This window comes from Lampetra fluviatilis, chromosome 7 (assembly GCF_964198595.1).
Source record: "Lampetra fluviatilis chromosome 7, kcLamFluv1.1, whole genome shotgun sequence".
NCBI lineage: Eukaryota > Metazoa > Chordata > Hyperoartia > Petromyzontiformes > Petromyzontidae > Lampetra > Lampetra fluviatilis.
This window is the reverse complement of record NC_136281.1, coordinates 7,926,085-7,941,595: the sequence shown is the minus strand read 5'-3', so window position 1 is coordinate 7,941,595 and position 15,511 is coordinate 7,926,085. Positions and strand designations below refer to the sequence as shown.

Genomic DNA, 15,511 nt, shown 5'->3' with positions numbered 1-15,511 from the left:
ACACACCTATCTCCGGATAAAGAGAAGGGAAACATCTTCTTGGTTCTTTCGGTAAAGTCAAGTAGAAGGGAAGTAATAAAATAATAAAAATAAAACATAATAAAATTATTCTCACGACGTTTCGGCCACAACGCAAGCAGCCGTCCTCAGGTGAAAACCAGGTCAGTCGAGGCGACAGAGTCTGAATGACTCTGTCGCCTCGACGGACTCTGTCGCCTCGACGGACCTGGTTTTCACCTGAGGACGGCTGCTTGCGTTGTGGCCGAAACGTCGTGAGTATAATTTTATTATGTTTTCTTTTTATTATTTTATTACTTCCCTTCTACGTGACTTTACCGAAAGAACCAAGAAGATGAATCCCTGCAGTCACGAAAGCTTTAAATCAGAAGGGAAACATTTCTTCCATTTGGATAGGTGGGACCACAACTGTTTCTGGACATGAATATGTCATTGAAAGTACTTTTACCTGATATTGTAATAAAAAGTTATTCTAAGCAGTTTTATAGCAATGACATCATAAAGTAAAATTGTTACATTTTTGAATATTTAATTATTTGGATTTATTTTGTAAACTTAGGTCTTAAATGAAGACTATGCAGTTTGGGCCATTCATATATATTTTACTCTGTATATATTCATATTTAATGGAATGTTTATATGTAATTTCCCTTTGAGGAATTAGAAATTTAAGATGCTGCATTCATTATATGTTACGGGAAAAATACATAATTAATTAACAAATATCCTATGCCATAATATTATTACAGTATAATTAAATCACAAATACCCCAGTACTGCCTACATAATGCTAACAACATCTTTCACCGACCACTATACTGTGATATATGGTTCATAAACTTGGTCGTTAACAAGAAAAAAAACCCATAACAAATACTGAATGCATGATTGAAATTACACTGAGGGACATGACAAGGAATGCATGGACTTGAGAACATACCTGTGGTTAATTACAACATTCAAACTGTGAAGAAAAGTGAGCGGGCTTAGGCATAACACGTCTCCACGAGGCACGATGGTCAAGAATAATAACGGAGTGCAGCCAAGGAATGGAACGTGGCCGAGAGGATGACTGCAGCGGAGATGGAGCAATGGAATCAACTCGTATGTAGGTGTTACGTGGATTACTACATTGCAGGATCATGAGAGGTGATGGAAGCTTGGGGAAGCTTTAATACAGATTATGGATGCTGCTGCTAATGATGATATTTGACCCAGCTGAATTGTCCAAATATTTGTTTCAATATTCGCCTCATGTTATGACTACGACTCAAGCTCACCATGTGGGAGTTCATGTCCAGGGCAGAAACCTTGGGCTGCATGTCTCCTATGCACTGTTTTACAAAGGTGACCTACTAAGTCGAGTCATTAAACAGAATCTGGAGTTCAAGGCAGGCCAGACAGTTGCTAGATTAATGGAAGAACAGCTTTTTACGTCACGAAAACCCAACAGGACCACCGGTTAAGAAGTTATATAATTGTAATTCCAGCTTATAACAAAATGTAAAACATGTAATTTTTTCCTTGTCAAATATTTTAGACCTTTGTTGTGCATGTGATCTGTCCTCTATTCACATTCCGTTGGGTTTGTGACACCCTGAATGGTAGCACTGATAAACACACTATCATTGCAGCATTTGAACCGTGCACTGTGTTCCTACTAAACATAATATCACGAAGGGGCTTTACAGCTCATTTGTGGAATGTTTGAGCCGAGGGGATTGGCAAGGGAGTAATGAAAATTGCAGGGGTATGACATGCTATAATTTGGCAGGTTAAAAGGTATGCACGCTTCTGAAGGAGGTTTCCACTAGCCAGCTCTTAGGATAACATGAGAAATCAAAGCACATACACAATTGTGAGGGCATTTCCTAAGCAAAAGGCAGGAGGCCAAAGGGCAGACAGTGACCCTATCCACATGGTAACCCTGTCAAAATCACATTCTTGATATAGCAAGGTCAGTCTTCTAGAATGATATACACCAAGCTTGCATCGTTATTATATGCTCCTTAACAAAGTACATGCCACCGTTCACGTGCCAGTTCCATGCATACATGAGAGATTCCCTCAATACACACTTCACTGGTACGTATGTGTGTCGAACTTATTTCACGCCGTACATAGACAACCATGCTAATCAGAGGTGCTGGGGAAGGGCAAAAAAACACACAAAAAGCAGTTCTTCAGAAATTCGTTTTCAATCTCGATTTTAAAGTGCATAGCTGCAGTAGCTTCCTAATATCCGAAGGAAGAGCGTTCCAGACGGCCGCAGAAGCACATGTGAAGGCGTGCGATGCAATGACCGTCTTTGTTCGATGTACTCTGTCCCCTATGGACCATACTCCGACCACTGTAGATCTCTCACTGGAGGCCAAGGGGATTTAATAGCCCCAATGACCCAGCTGAGTCAACATGCATCCATTCATATGTAAAGCATTTGGCCTGCAACACGAGTTGTAAATATATTTGGATGTTGTTTAGATCTCAACATACGATGTTCATTAATACCCGGTAGTTATGTAGAAGCTGTCTGGAACTACTTTGCAGAGCGTGGTATTTTATTTTGGGCTGAGTTGGCATTATTTGCGTGCATAAACAGTTTGAAATGCCGCACTGCATATGCATTCTTATTTTAAGGATAAACATTTTTTTTTTCAAACTTGGAAAAAATTGTTCAGCGACACAGGCATTAAAGTCGAATCGAAGGTCACGCATTGAGCACTCTGCTTCCAAGGCCATATTTTACTAGGGCTACTGTAAAGTCTATCATTACCAAGAGACAGCATCGGTTTGGCCACTGCACTATCCGGAAGTATATTCCTGAAGTTGTTCTCTATTATTGAGATGCATTAGCCATTATGTCCTAAAATGCACAATGTCAAGATTGATAACCTTGGATTAACAAAAAAACACATCCATTAAAATGTTCTGCTGGTACATAGGGCGTATTATGGTGGTGTCTTACCGAAGAGTGGGTGCATCATACAGGCAACGTTGAGGTAAATTGCCATGGGAAAGAAGAGTTGCCAGACGCCCTTAAGCAATTCACTCAGACTTGAACCTTTACGGGGTTTTACATCACATGTTTCAGTCATATGCTAATTTGCACAGCGCATTAAATTTGCATATGACAACATTCAGCTTTATATTTTCAACGAGAGGGTGTATAATTTAAGACACGACTCGAAGAATAATCAGCACTTTTAATTATTACAAAAACACGAACAAAATTATTTGTAGAATCTACCAGGAACGGATAACAGTGGATAAAAAGCATCATTACGTATCATCGAATCACCAGTTTCAGACCATAAATATAAGCTTTTTAATAATGAAGTTGTTAAGCTGCAGACTGTTAAAAAAAAACAGACTCCAGTCATTGCAAAAGGTTACACCTAACAATACCTGCATGCACAAACATAGTTATATTACAATCCAATGTGAACTTACAAAATCGAGAGGTGCAGCCCTACAAATACTTGTTCATATCACTGCTGGCAAAAGGGTTCCACTCGATGGATAATTATACAGCTCCTCGAGTGGGCATTGGGCCTACTCTTCCACGCTGGTCAAACATCTTGTAAGAGGCAGGAGTAACCCACCTCGTCAGGCGTGAACTGATGATCTCCTGCGTGTGGTGTATCCGTATTTACTGCTGGTTGGATAGAGGTAGGAGGATTTAAGAAACGTGTCCTTTGCTTCAAGGTGGCATTGGTGAATGTATGTATAGTGCCTAAATCTCAATACAAACCCCCGTGGTGGTAATTTGTGTAATTAGAGACGAAGATTCCGATCATCTTGACTTTGCTCCAAATGTTTGATATCATTTGAGAACAAAAACGTGTTATTTTTTTAAATAACCAATATGAATTATTATACAGTTCCATTAATGATACAATTAGTTTGCGTTATAAAATATTCAACAAGAAAAGTAAATAATCGTGATGTAATCACTATAGTGATGCAATTCTGTAAAATGCATGTGCCACTGTTTTCAGACCGTGACTCCCTCAATTTCAGCCAAACAGACCTAATTATGAATGTGTGCAATTTTGTGAGATCATTGCCCCCAGCCTTACAACATATGGATACACACAATTCATTTATAAATTATACTTTCAATTACATGAACAATATACAGGGTGGCCCACATATGGTTATTGAATTCATTTTAACACTGGCATAGAAAAATGTAAATTATTTCTTTCTCTCGTTAACATTCTTTCGTATCATTAATATAAAAATATTATTTTTGTGGGGTCACTCGACCAAATACGCTTAATGAATTGAGACAAAACATAATTGATACGTAATTAAATATTACTATAGTGATCTTTCAAATAAGTCCTAAATTAATTTCAAAAGATAGTTCATATATATGCATTAATGTTAATGAGAGTCAGTTTGAAAATTTGTTAAAATTAATTAAATCACCCTATCCGGATTTGTTATAATAAATATAATAACCTAATGTGTCCTGATTTTTGGGCCATCCTGTATAGCTGATTTAAAATGCCCATTGCTGTTGATGAGGAAGAACATATCACGAAGAAATGTGCATTTCAACATCTTTCGTTACAATTTTGTATCATCGTGTCTCATTATTTTAAACTTGCTGAACAGCGCAGGAAGGTGCACACCACGGCGTGAGGACGCAGTGTGAAGCCACATTGTATTAAAATATAACTCACCACCTCTATAGGAGGTAAAAACCAATCCAATATTTTAAACCCACTTCCGTACTTTGCAACTCAGCCTGCAAAGCAGAAAATACAAAGGGAGAGCAGGCTTTTCCCAATTAGTTTAAGCAACACGAAATGAGGAATCAAATAGGTGAACCGAAAAATGATATCCTGAAGTTGCACCCAAAGCTGACATTATAACCTCAATGCCACTAGGTCATTTGCTTCCTAAGCCATTGCTCAAATAATGGGCAGTAGGCACGGACAAATTATGCAGACTTCTACTTAACTGCAGTAACATGATTATATGTTGGAGACAAGCTGCTGATGCAGGGGTCACATGGGAGAGCTTTGGCATTTGATTATTTTTAAAATCTATATGACAGCAGGGGACTGGTATTTTCGTCCTTGTTTCTTTTTTCATATTAATATGTTACACTGTATACAGTGTGCATACAATACACACAATACTGTACTCTGTGGATAAAAAATGGAAAAAAGTCATAATTCAGTTATATATTTTTACATTCTTGCTATATTAATGATATATTTGCAGTGAGTTAAAGTAAGACAACTACGATATACGAATGTGTGATTATTTCATTTAATTGTGGATTTTTCGCAAATTCGTTTCATAACACAAGTACTATTATATGAGTAGAGGAGACATTATAGGTGAACAAGTATAAGCTGTTGCCGAATAGAAATTGCACCACACACGTGAAATATCAATTGCAATGGCTTATGAATGCAGCGTTTTGTATGGAATTGTATATTAAACAGATTTATGTCGTATATCCAAACATGAAATTCTCCATACGACCGTTCAATAACATAACTATATCCTCATGATTAAGCACAGCAATCCGGACCAAGCAGTACTTTCAAAATTGTGTTTCAGAAATTACTATCCTTTGCATTTTGTTATTAGGCATAAATAAACACGTGTCTTGTTCAAAATACTTTTAAACACACACACACACACGTATTAATGTTTTAAACAACAGTCTGCTGCATTGATAGCATGCCAACACATGTTTGAACCGGCTAAATTAGAAATAAATCACAGACATCGGTTTTCACTTTACTTTCCTCTGGCAAATCAGTCTCCATTAAACATACATTTAATGAAAATGTCGTGCATTAGTTTCATGTTTGTTATCTCTGGTATACGTATATACATACGACTAAGGAAAGGAAGAAAATGAAAATGGGAGAGGTATTTTCCCAGCAGTGGAAAGTTACAGACTGAAAACAACAACATAAAATGTAATTGCAATGTGTACGTAACATGTCAACGAAACATGATGTTGTGTTATGAAGTGCATCAAAACTAAGAGAAAATAAATATTAAGATATATGTCCCACATATGGCATTGGTAGAATTAAGACACACTGTTGCGGTTTCAAATGCCCCTGTGGGATTATCAATTGCGGAAGCCACAGATTGGGTTTATTGATCAGGCGGACGGCTCCAAAAGCACTTGACAGAAAATGACCGCTGTCGTGATCTTTGGAAATGTTTTGTCAAAAACCATCTACACGCATGAGCATATATATAGTCGCATTATGCACAGTAATTGGTGACTATGTAAGAATCGCACTCTGTATAAGCCTACTCACTTGCATAAGATTTCAACAACCGTTTCTGAACATGGCAAAGAAGATGTAAATTTCACGTGAAGTTTTAATGTGGGTGTATATAAAATGTGTGCACTAAAATGAACCCATTTGCGTCATTAGCCGGTAATGAAAAAAAATCATCGTAGGCACGACCGACCCGTTTGGGTCGGTGACAAAGTCCTTTGGTGGACCTTGCACACAGCACTGATGAGCACATTCGTTACGGCAATTGGGCGCAGTGCAGTAATAAACAGTAGTGATGACTTAAAACATTAACTGTTATCGATTAACTGCCGATTGCAGGGTTCCGTTAATCAATAGCAATGACGAAACGCTACCCCATTAAACCCCATAAACACTTGATCAAAAAACAGAGTAAATAAAATAAAATAAAACACAGGGGAGAGTAAAACTGCGTGTCATCGCCAGAATTGTGACCCTTCCATAATGATTTCAGTGCCAGTAAGCAGAGCTTAAGCGTTCATGACAGGTGACAGCCACATCTAAATTAAACGTTGCATTAAATTAAGATAAATTTTCGAAGGCTAACATAGCTCTGTACGTGATGGTACATAAATGAACGGCAAAAAAATAATTATGTAGGCATATCGTTCAACCAAGAGTCACATTACGTCCTGCATAACAACCACTTACTCGTATTTGGTCCGACAGATACAAGTCTACATTAAATATTGTCTATGATGGCGGGTTATATCCAATTTATATACACGTGAATTTTCTTTCAGCAGGAAACTAAGGAACACACGCCAATACACATGTTGCTTAAACAAGGAAGAACAGTCATGCGTATGCATACATTCTGTAACATTTTCCAATATGGCTTGTCCTGGGAGATGCCTGCTATTACTTGTGGATTAGATAAGTGGACATTAACAAGAAAATTGAAACTTTGCAAGGAAAGGAACATTTTTCACGGAAGCATCATGGAGAGATGCACACTTGGAATTGTAGTAAATTGAGAGGCAGAAAGAAGAGCACGTGTATCCGTGAACATCCACAGGTTAAAAGCATCATTTAACTGTTACGAACAGTGATGAGGCTTGGGGAGGACGGTATGATGGCCGGTGGTTAAGACTAATGAAGGAGTGACAGCCAAGGAATGGAATACGTCCGTGAGTACCCCAACGGATGACATGGAGCGATTAATTTAACTCGAGCGCAGACGCTCAGTGGATTAGTATCATCGCAGGAACGCGAGAGATGGCGGCGACGTAGGGATGCTCATCAAGCAGTGGATTTATGGTTGATGATGAATGACGTTCGTGTTGGAGCTGAATAACGAGATGGCATCACGCGGCACGTCACGTCACTGAACGGACTCTGTGTGCTGTGCTCGCATATGGCGTCATCGGAACAGGAAAACAGCTAAGCTTTTACAATTTATCGCTGAGTGTTTGGTAAACGTTTGACTAAGGTGCTAGGTTGTCCGTTAAGTGCCGAATAGCAGCCCAACTTTACAACACAATTTAATTAAAATCCCGCATGTTAATCTATGCATTTTAACGAATTATAATGTTCATTTATAGACGGACAGACGGACACACAGACGGACAGAGTTAATGCCTTAACGCTTTCAACCTTGGCTGTAAAGCGTCAAACATCATCGCAGAGGCGACCATGTCCGTGAGTTTACTGACTTTCCCTCCCATTGCCGTCCCATTCGAACACCCCTCCCCCTACGCCCAGCACAGCGGCTGAAATGCTGGACAGCGCCCACCGCTCCGAATGGAAACTCCTCTCAGTTGACAGCAGCCCTGCGCTCCAGACTCGTCCACCAAGCCACGGCTGAGCCGATAGACAAGCGCAGTGAACGGAGATGTTGCGAATGCAGTTGAGTGCAAAAGATTATCGCCTAACCGTAAGAGTGCCTTGCTTTGTCTAGCGCCCTCCGGGAGCGCTAACCTGAGAGCGAATATACAAAAGGTCCGTGATCCATTAGACGCGGTCCCGAGGCGCGTGTTTCTGTTGCTCTTTTGCTCGAACGCTTCGCACTTTCATTAACACCGCGAGCGGAGAGCCCACGGCTTCGGCGAGTAACGCGGAGGACGCTGCTACCCTCCGGGCTATTCTTCATCTACATGCATTGAAGAAGCACAAGAAAAGTTGTTGCGGGTAAGATGCACGCATACAGCGCACGGCATGGGTGTGTGCAATAACAGGTAGTTCGATCTAACACGACTAGCATGTGGCTCTATTTCGTTCGTAAAACACAAGTTTCCCTCTTTATGGCGGTAGCGACAAGAGAGGCACACGGAAAAACACTCACGGCGCAGAGCAACCGGGCTCAGAGAGATATAAGCAACGCGGAGCTCCGCGCGCTCATTGTATACAGTACAGTACACAAATGCAGTCCACGGCATTCACTGCGGGCCGGCATCCGTGTGTCACGATGTCGCGATCAGCCGAACGCGTTGCACTCACGCTGCGATGCAACTGAAGGCATTCGTGAAGCATTCATTTTCAACTCTTATCATTCGGACACGAATCAAATCCCCACTTAACTCGCTCAGTTGTGCGTAATCTAACAGAAGCAACGCTGCCTCATTGTATCCCCCCCTCCTCCTCCTCGCCCCTTATTGCAACGAAACGCGCACCGGCCACGTGTGTGTTTGAACAGCGCTCACGGCCGAACCGCATCGCTGACACCACAACGCGAGGTAGCGCAGTTGCCAACTTTTCACCCCTTTCGTCTGCAGTGGTGGAGTGGCTGCGACCCTACTACTACTACAACCTCCTCCTCCTCCTCAATGCGACGCAATCAAAGCTCCCGCCCCATCCGCACCTATTATAACTTGAGCGCTTGCTGCTGGGGAGCCCCTCTGGAGGACCGAGAGCCGCGCCGGTGGGAGCAGTCTGGCCAGCAGCTGGCGAGGGTTAATACACTCAAACGTGGCGGCGTCTACATCTCCTTTTTGCCATTTTAATCTACATTAAACTGCCTGCGTGGTCGGTGCTCTAAATTTAGGTTGATGGCGTCCGTCCACAATGTTGTGACGACACACACATCAATAAAATAATAATCCTCTGGACGATATATATCCTGCCCATCAGTCCCATCCATTCATTCTGATGAGATTGTCCCTCAAGCAGGCTTTGCGGCAAATAGGATTGCGCCGGTTTAATCTCCATTGGAGATCGCGCCGAACGAAGTGTCCCGTTTTTTTTTAAGTTGTGTGGCTCCACGAGTCCCCCTAGACTCGTGTTGAGGGGTGGTGGGGTGGGGTGGGGGGAGGAAAATGGGGGGTGCTCGCTAACAAGAGGTGATGCGTGTTCATCAAGGGCAACACCTTTTTTTGTGGCAGTGTTGCGTTTTATTTTTGATTGTCAGATCACGTTGAAGTGACTCGGTTCGCCTTTAACCATGGGGGAATGGACCATACTGGAGAGGCTGTTGGAGGCTGCTGTCCAGCAGCATTCTACCATGATCGGCAGGTAAGTTAATGTTATGTAACGCGTCTGCTTACGCATTGTAACGACGGGCACACGCACTGCTCATGTATTCATTATTGAATACAGCAGACAAAAAGTAAAGTTCATTATCCTACGGTTTATCCCGGCTTAATGCGCTGCTTTGTATCATTTCTAAGTTGTGTGTATTTGGCCTGCAGAATACCGTGCAGTTAACAAGCAAGAGTGTATAATCCCAACACTGCGTGTTGTTTCCAACAGGATTCTGCTCACGGTCGTGGTCATCTTCAGAATTCTGATCGTTGCAATAGTCGGGGAGACCGTGTACGAGGACGAACAGAGCATGTTCGTGTGCAATACCCTTCAGCCTGGCTGCGTCCAGGCGTGCTACGACAAGGCATTTCCCATCTCCCACATCAGATACTGGGTGTTCCAGATCATCATGGTGTGCACGCCGAGCCTCTGCTTCATCACGTACTCCGTGCACCAGTCGGCGAAACAACGCGAGCGGCGCTGCTCCGTTCTGCAGCTCCTCCTGGACAAGGAAATCGTGGATTCGCCCACGAGGGACGACTCCTCGAAGAAGAAGAGCGCGATGGTGAACGGCATTTTGCTACAAAACAACGAGAATTCGTCAAAGGAGCCCGACGGAATGGAGCTGAAAGAACTTCAGCCACCTCTGTACAGGACTGGGAAGTCCAAAGCCAAGCGCCAGGAAGGGATATCTCGATTTTACATCATTCAGGTCGTGTTCAGGAACGCCTTGGAGATAGGCTTTCTCGTGGGCCAATACTTTCTCTACGGGTTCACCGTGACGCCTACGTTCGAGTGCGACAGATACCCCTGCGTCAAAGAAGTCGAGTGCTACGTGTCCAGGCCAACGGAAAAGACCGTCTTCCTTGTGTTCATGTTTGCCGTCAGTGGACTATGCGTTGCCCTGAACCTGGCCGAACTCAATCACCTCGGCTGGAGAAAGATCAAGCTTGCAGTCCGAGGCGTTCAGGCAAGACGGAAGTCTATCATTGAGATCAGGTCTCATGGAAGTTCTGTGCCAAACTTTGGTCGTACCCACTCAAGCGAGTCAGCCTACGTGTGAAAAAATATAAACTCTGCAAAAAAAAATCGAATCACGTTTTGTTACCGAACAATTACAATTGAAATGTTTTGTTAACTGAATTATGAACAATTACATGCATTGCATTTTTTTCTGTTCTTGCTAGATGATTATCATGCTTCTTTTAAAAGCTTGAGCTTCAAAATTGGTTGCTTACTATGATACAAAGTGACCACATCCTGTATGCATCTGAATGGCATTAACTGTGTACCATATTGAATCGTTAAGCTGGTAAGGAATGGAATATTTTTGTTTCGGAAATGGATTAATTGCTTGTGTCCATATGTGCATTTAGTGACGTGGCTGAGTTGTATAAGAAAAGCCGACACCGTCTATAGCGCTAACTGCCAAATCCATATGCGTGTTCAGCACAGAAGCACACATTGTTAAAATGTACGGCTTGTTAAATGTTGCTAACACAATAATTATATAAGGAGAGCAAACTCAATACTTTAAGTAACGTATAATGCAGCACATTTAAGCAAGTATCATCACACTAGAAATCGGAGATAAAATTTAATGCAATAAATATTTTAGGACGTAACAAAACCAGCTACGTCACTGTAAACGATGGTTTACTTTCGTTTTTGCAAGATGTGTGTGTGTACAATGTGAGCATTTCCAAATTGAGTTCTCTTTTTACTTGACTTACAGCTAGACATGCAAAAATTCCTTTGTGATGCCCCATTTGTATAACTTAATAAAACAGTTTTTAAAAGCATGCTTAAAGCAGTAGTGCTATTTTACATTGAGCAGAAAAAACATATATATATAACCACGAGCTATCGCCGTGAGACGGTTTCTTGAACCTTGCATATACTGGAAATATCCAGCAGGAAAATCTATGGGGTCAAAGTGACCTTCGAAGATTTATGTCCGTCGTTCAGTGCCACCACGGAACATAAAATACTCGGGAGTTAAACCGATTAATACGATAGCAGCCTTCCTGACCCAAGGAAAGTGTCGTGGAGATGCTTGTGGACTTCTGCTGACCTCAGTTGGTCCTCAGCCAGTGGCACAAGGGCACGCCAGGGGGATGATTGAGGGAGGTGTGTGGTTCCATAATCTGACACGGTGCGTGCGAGCATCAGCACAGAGAATGCTCCCGTTAAAAAAACTAAGGTCTCATCCTTCAACGCGACGTTTATCCCCCGTCTTAAAAGAGCAGAAAACAACGTTTGAAATTGTTCTCTCTGCATGGAAAGTTGAAATTGTTTCTCTATTTGCATAATTGTTTTTCTTTGTCACAATCAGTTCATGTCTAGATATGCTCCTTTGTTTGAGCCAATGGGTGCACCAATGTACAGCTGTCGTGAAGCAAACATCGCATTTCAGCGCGAGGAGGCCCAGTGCAGCAGCAGTAGCAATGCTGGCCGTGTGGTTTTACACTAATTTCTTGTTAAAACAAAACATCTGCTCAATTCACCAAGTTACAGGCACTAGTTAATTAGTCTAATTATCACCATAGGCATGGATGGTTGTAAAGGGTCTTAATATTCATATAGAGTTGTGTGACGATGTCATTAATGAGATGGTGCTATTACGTTTGATTAATTCCATTCGCAGCATGTCCAATTAGTTCGGGTAGTGTATTAATGTGTGCGACGCCACGCAGGTGATGGTTATGCCCACGTAAAGGTTTATTCTCACCACCAAACCAGGTTTCATTTTTGCCTTAACGAGGGACAATGTCTTTTATTTTTAAGTCAACTGTAATGGATACAAATTGTGCATGCTCTGTTTGGTGCACGCATTACAATGCACAGTAATTCGGTGAGCTTTTGCAACATCAGTTACAAGGAGGAATGCATCTAAGAAAAATGCGTATTACAGTCATGACTTAATGGTGTCTTGATTACAGCAAATATCTGTGCAGGGCATCACAGTCAGGTGCTACGTTCTTCTCTACCGGTTTAAATTGTATTTTTTTTTTACCAGACCGGTTAGAACTACCATACGTGTACATTTAAGTACCAGAATCAAATGAATGCTATAATGGCTCGTTCACTTATTGCGATTCAACTGCAAGGTGATTTTTTACAGTCTTAATGACGTTACAAATGTAAAAAAAAGTGTTCACACTAAAGCAAGAATAAAGTTAGTATTCAGGACAAAGTTAGGGTTCTCTTCTCTGAATACACCACCTCGCTTTGACGGGTTACGCACGCGCGCCCGCACACACACACGTCAATGTGTGTGCGTGTGTGTTTGACACAAATTTCAAAATAAGAGAGCAATGTTTTCAATACAGAAAGTATTTTCAATACCATCGAAATATAACAATAAATTAAAGTGTATATAAATGCAAACTAGCAGATTCGGTAATTGAAAGAGCCACGCATTTGTGATATTTATGTAAACTATTGTATACATGGTCGTTGAAACAAACACAATTTGTATTTTGTTTATGTACATATGCATCTATGTATATCATTGAATATCACAAGAGTCGTGGTCAAAGGGTATAAAACATTGTATAGTACACCAATCCACTGTTAAAGACAGAACATGAATGTTCACGCGACATTTAAACAAGCCATACCGCAGAATTTGTGTAATGATGGTAGGGTGGGGGCAGTAAGGCAACACATCACATTATGAATGGAAAATAAAGTGATACATGCGAGTTTGTGTACGTTTACAATTCAATTATCATGACCTTTTGACCACCTTCTTGTGCATATCATTTTATTCAGCACGTACATACACACGCACTCTTACACACAAGCACATGTCAATCACTTTAAATGCTTACCCCGAGCTCTCATACTCTGATGGTGCATTGTCTTTGAGTTGTGCGCCTTTTGGCGTCATCTGGTCCAACCCATGTGAGACTAGGCTCTAAGGAAAGCTGTCTCGGGTGTGGACCAATCAATTTCAAGGACAGTGCACATTATCAGAGTTATGTTTTTTGTTTGCATTATGACTGCAGGTATTGTGGTCTATGTAAACATGGCCCCTTGTAAAAAAGGTGTCAGTTTTGTTGCCAGATAGAAGGGTAAAAAAACAATTATCATGTCAATCACTTGTAAAGGTCTAATAAAAAGCAGACGCTTCCATTAGAAATGCTTCTTACTGCCCTGTGCTTTACCCTGCATGACACATCATGCAGAGCAAAAAAACGCCGATGAGTTTCACAGTCGTCGGCACACCACCAATCCCAGCCAACCGCTTCAAATGCTAGAGAAAGTTCCCCTCCCCTATCATTTGCACTATCGGCTTATCCTTCCATCTTCTCAAATTCTGCGGTAAAAATGCCCTCTGCAGTAAAATAATAGGCGTTGCCAGAGCGTTTTTGGCCTGGTGTGCGTAATCTGAAATCGCATCCTTGCAAAGTCCGTGCCCCTTGTGGGAGCCCTCTCTCCATGCAGGTGGCGCCTGTGTGGATGTCTCTGGCTGTTGGGAACGTATGATGAATTATCCGGGTCAGCGAGCATGTCACTGTTGCGTAAATAGTGCGAGGCTACATATCGACCCATCTAAAACGCCAGGCTTGACTAATGCCACCACAAGAGTCATTTTAGATCATAATTCACCCTTATTTATGCAGTGGCGGGGGAGAGGGTGGGGGAGGAAAGAAGTGTAACATTGACCCTGTGCTAAACGGTCTCTGATTCAGTGCGGTGCTTTGATGCGCAACTGTGTGTTTGCTGCAGCGGCCGCGGGGCAATGCTAATGCATTTGCCGGCGATGATTCAAATGCAGAGCAACTCATTGTGATTTAGATTTTTTTTTATCTCTTAAGCAGGGAAAACAGCCTGTGCATTAATTGGGCCATTAGTGCCGTTCAATCAATCAAGGCGGGATTTAGAATGAGTTGCGCGCTCTGGGCGAATGATGCACACGCTGATTCCGTTTGGACCTTCCCTGGCACGAGGCCGCTGAGGAGAAGCAGCCTTCGTGGTGCATAATTCACAACTCGGGGCGGACACGTTCAACTCACACATGAATGCACCTGGCGGACCGTGCCTGTCAAAAGGTATAAGCGTATCTTTATTTCCCACGCGAGGGTAAGAGCCTCACTGCGCCGCCCCGATGTTTGGTCGTGTGCAACAAGCCAAATCACTGATCTGCTTTTACTGCCACCTTGCCCGAAGCAATTTGGTTAAGCTTTGCATTAGCACCTGGCTGTGGAGATCTACACGGAATTAATCACGCGCTTAGCGACGCTTGTCTACACATGTATAAAGGGCGCCGTGAGCTGTCAGCATTGTCAATAGGCGTCGTCGACAGAGTGTATGAACTTTCAGGGAATATTTTTGAATGGGAAGTCTACGGTTCATTCATAAATGTATCTAAGCTATTTCATGCTCCCAGAATATCCTTAGGCTACAGTATACACACCAAACGTTTAAAGATTTAGAGAACTGAATGGAAAGGTTTCGGAGCTTTGACTGTAACATTCCTCAAAAGTAGTCCGTTTAAATAATTCGCGAGGACATCCACTGAGGAGGTGGAGCGATTAAATCAGCTGGTGTGCAGGTGCTGGGTGGATTGTTCGATCAACGGATCACGGAAGATGGTGGTGGCATGAGGAGGCCTTTATCTAACAATGGATTGACCATGGCTGATGATGATGATGATGACCAATTTGTTGACAAGCAAAATTCCACACTTATTCTCACGAGACAACACATTTGGAACA

The 15,511-nt window shown here is 42.0% G+C and overlaps 1 protein-coding gene across 2 annotated transcripts; it reads left to right on the top strand.

Annotated features, from left to right (window-relative positions):
• Positions 1–7,951: 7,951 nt before the first annotated feature.
• Positions 7,952–12,803, top strand: GJD2 (gap junction protein delta 2). 2 transcript variants are annotated; one of them, XM_078857953.1, is made up of 3 exons: positions 7,952–8,456; positions 9,673–9,776; positions 10,014–12,803. In XM_078857953.1, exons 2-3 carry the CDS (start codon positions 9,706–9,708, stop codon positions 10,846–10,848), a joined length of 906 nt encoding a protein of 301 aa, XP_078714079.1. In that variant the 5' UTR covers positions 7,952–8,456; positions 9,673–9,705; the 3' UTR covers positions 10,849–12,803. The 2 variants fall into 2 exon arrangements, with proteins under 2 accessions (XP_078714079.1, XP_078714078.1); XM_078857952.1 differs by lacking the exon at positions 7,952–8,456 and having other exon boundaries at positions 9,587–9,776.
• The last annotated feature ends 2,708 nt before the right edge of the window (positions 12,804–15,511 follow it).